General features: G+C 34.6%; 1 protein-coding gene across 1 annotated transcript; it reads left to right on the top strand.

Annotated features, from left to right (window-relative positions):
- Positions 1-299: 299 nt before the first annotated feature.
- On the top strand, positions 300-1,208 carry LOC136988612 (C-reactive protein 1.1-like). The gene has a single exon (XM_067286519.1). The coding sequence runs from the start codon at positions 346-348 to the stop codon at positions 1,042-1,044; it is 699 nt and encodes a 232-aa protein (XP_067142620.1). The 5' UTR covers positions 300-345; the 3' UTR covers positions 1,045-1,208.
- The last annotated feature ends 2,495 nt before the right edge of the window (positions 1,209-3,703 follow it).

The raw sequence follows: 3,703 nt of genomic DNA on the forward strand, positions 1-3,703 counted from the left end.
CGCTAAATATTGTAACTCTCATTTACAAATTGTTTTGAAAAGAATTTTTAAAATTCTATTTGCCCAAATGTAAACATACAAATGGAATAAACCTTAAAATGTTTTCAAATTAAATTTGATATATATTCAAATAAGAAAAAATAAAAATATGATATAAAATATTATGCAATAGAACTGATGATAGTGATAATCATACATTCCAGATAATGTTTCATTGCGTAAATCAAATGAAATCTTCTGAGAAATGAAAGCTATATTTAACAGAATACATTTCTTCAAATACTACTTACATATGTAATTTAAGTCATTTAACATATAAATTTTTAGGCAGAATTCAGAGACAATATGTTGCACATTATAACGTGTGCTTTATTCTTTCTCACGTTATCAGAATGCTCACTTCTTAAAATTCATTTTCCACGTTTGAACGAAGGTTTTCCACGTCTTCGTATGGATGGAAACTTTCCTTCTTTAACGGAATGCACGTTGTGTCTATGGATAAAACCTCATTCATTTCAGAAAGAATATTCTATGCTTTTCTCTTATGCCAAACGTTTTCAAAATGAATTTGCTGGATGCATTTCTAACATAAGTGGAAGTCTAAAGGTAGGAATCGATGTTATGAACGAATTCATTGAATTCGAATGCCCGAATATAAAATGGGAAGTTGGAGAGTGGTATCATATCTGTGCCTCTTGGTTTAGCACAAATGGACATTTGAAAGTATATACTAATGGAGAACAATGTTTCACTACTTCTCATAGCGAAGGCATTATAGGTAAAGGTGGTTACATCCACGGTGGAGGCATATTTGTCTTGGGACAAGACCAAGATGCTCTTGATGGCGGCTATGACGCTAATCAATCATGGCACGGTGATATAGTGGATTTACATATATGGGATGAAGTACTGACTGAAGAACAGATCGTAAAAACCGGTTTATGTGATCACAAGCATAAAGAAGGAAATGTTATTGCCGGAATGAAGACTCCGATGAGTGCTTTAGACGTAGTAATATCGCAAACTGAGTTATGTGAAACTTGATTACAATGAACGTAATAATTTACAAATCGTTTTATTTACTGAGAAAATTCTAAAATTAATACGTTTTCTACAGAATACTTTTAATTTTATTAAATAATATAAAATATGTGTAAAATTATGGTTAATACTATATTTTAAAATATATTATTAATAATAGGAATTGATGTATATTTTGACGAATGCTACGAAAATAAAAATAAATTTCAAAATAATTAGTAATGTTCAAAATAATCCACTCAGTCGGTTTAACGTAACACAAAATTTATATTTACAGCAAAAATGTACAAAATAATACAAATTACAGTCACAATTAAATATGCACAAACACTAATCCAACGACAACCGACTATTCCCGTACACGTTCGTCGAAAGAAACTCCTTACGACCTCCACAAACAGACTTGTAATTAACACCACCTCCGAGTCAGGAACAAGTTCGTACTAAACCCCGGAAACTACTTTATCCAGATTCCCGTAACGTCCGACGAGAGAGTTAGTTAGCACTTCGATAACCACGATCCTAATCCGATCCGATCTTCCCGATACGAGTTCACGATACGAACTTACGATACGAGCTCCCGTTCCCGCCGAAACTACGACTTAAATAGTCCCAACGTTCGAATCGTCCGCCAATCAAATTTGAAAGTTTCCACAACGGCCGACAACGGTCACTTCCCGCCGGCCAATCGTCTGTCGTCGATTTGAAACATAACGGATCTTCTAACGGTCGTTTCTAACGGCTTTTCCGTTATGAAAGTTCGTTATAATAAAACAGGGCGGAAATCGCTCGCCTAGCTATTCCAAACCCTACATAATTTGTTTTTTATCTTACATTAATTCTTTTCGTAACAATGTAAAGACTTTAAAGAAATGGATTAGATTAGATTGGATTGAGGGCAACGCCACATATGAGCAATCTGCCAAGGGGGATGCCTCCGGGAGGACTTCTTTTGGGAAATCAGAAGTAGCGCGTTATAGCGTCATGGGACCCAGTAAAATTGGAATTAGGGGCCCCGTGTACAGTGTTAACTTCAGACATTTTTCTTCTGGGGAAATTTTTTGGTGTAGAATCTCCGGTATCATCGTTTTTATGCGCTGCACCTGCACCACACCAGCAATTTAGGGTCAAATATGACGCCAAATTAAAATTTTGATATTCTTGCTACAGTAGTGAGTTTATAAAAGGTTGGCGTGGATCCCCAGGCAATTGCCTTTTTTCTCCATGGAAAACGCGTCACTGGAAACTGGCCTTTTATTTACGTGTTAGAAAATCCATAAAATGTTACCTGGCTAGCCCATCCCAACCGGTGAGACTCGAATTCGAAACCAAACACCAGTGTCCATTGCCATTAAAAAGGTCCGGCCACATCTTAATACGTAAAAAATGGAAAATGAATAATTTGTAACAGTATATTTAAGGTCTACGTCAGGAGTGTCCAACCTGTTTGTTTCTCTGGGCCACATTGGAAGAAGTCATGAAATTTTGGGCTACAAGTGTATTGTGGCCAAATCCTTAAATACAGTATACAAGTATATTTAGCGATTAACATATCTAGATTATAGTAATAAGTATTAAAACTTTATCACGAAAAAGGATATTTTAAAAAGTTACTTCTACAGACACTTTCAATTTTTGCTTAGAAATAAGTAAATTCATTTATTATAAAGGAGACAAACAAAAATTTATTTGAAAAACACAAATATTTGTTTTATTTGAGTCTCTAATTAAACCATTTTAAAGAGCATTTTTATTCAACTAATATATTTATAAATAATATGTAGCCAATGTGCCAAATGATATTCTTTACGCCAAACTAAAAAAAAGTAGCCAAATTTTGGCGCAAAGTAGCCAAATCTTGCAAATTTGGAAGGTTTGTTTGTTTGTTTAGTTATGGCAACATAAAACTTGGGAGATCTGCCTGGGCTGGGGGTGCCTTCCGGGAGGTGTTAAGGTGCCCTATTTAGGCGTTACAGACGTGGAGAAAACCCGGAAAACTCCACATGGCTAGCGCGACCGAACTCTCAGTATTTAAGGAACGAAGACCGCTTGGCCACGGTGGGCCTAACTCTGGAAGGAATACTAAAAAAAGCAGGAGTTAAGACTTAAAGGATTATAGACACAAATGCAGTGTAAGGAGAGAAAGGACAAAAGATAAAGAAATGAGAAAGATTGGAAAATTAAGGGTTAATATTTGCATAACAGATGGTCTATTTAACCTTCCTCACTACTTTTATCTTTTGACCTTTCTCTTCTTTCCCCAAATTTGGGACTATAATCCTTTGAGTCACAACTCCAGCTTTATTTAGTATTCTTTTCTCATTCATACATTTCCAAGTATTTGAAAATATTTCCTTTCCACTCAACAATAAAATATACATAAAGGTTTGTGAAACTAAATTTTTGAGTTTATATTGTTGAAATAAATAAAAAAAAAAAAAATTGTCGGTTTTGTTTACACGTTTATTATGCCGCATTGGAAATTGCCTTGGACCGCATGCGGACACCCCTGGTCTACATAAATGTGACATCCTAAAAATATAGTTTTGCTGGTATCCTCTTTGATACCAGAATATGCCAAAGCAACCAATTGTATAATTTTTCAAAAGTACAATCAGAAAAAAAAACGAATTTAATTTATCTCGATTAAGAATTTTTTATT

The sequence above is a fragment of the Centruroides vittatus genome, unplaced genomic scaffold, assembly GCF_030686945.1.
Source record: "Centruroides vittatus isolate TY-2023 unplaced genomic scaffold, ASM3068694v2 scaffold_3315, whole genome shotgun sequence".
Classification (NCBI taxonomy): domain Eukaryota; kingdom Metazoa; phylum Arthropoda; class Arachnida; order Scorpiones; family Buthidae; genus Centruroides; species Centruroides vittatus.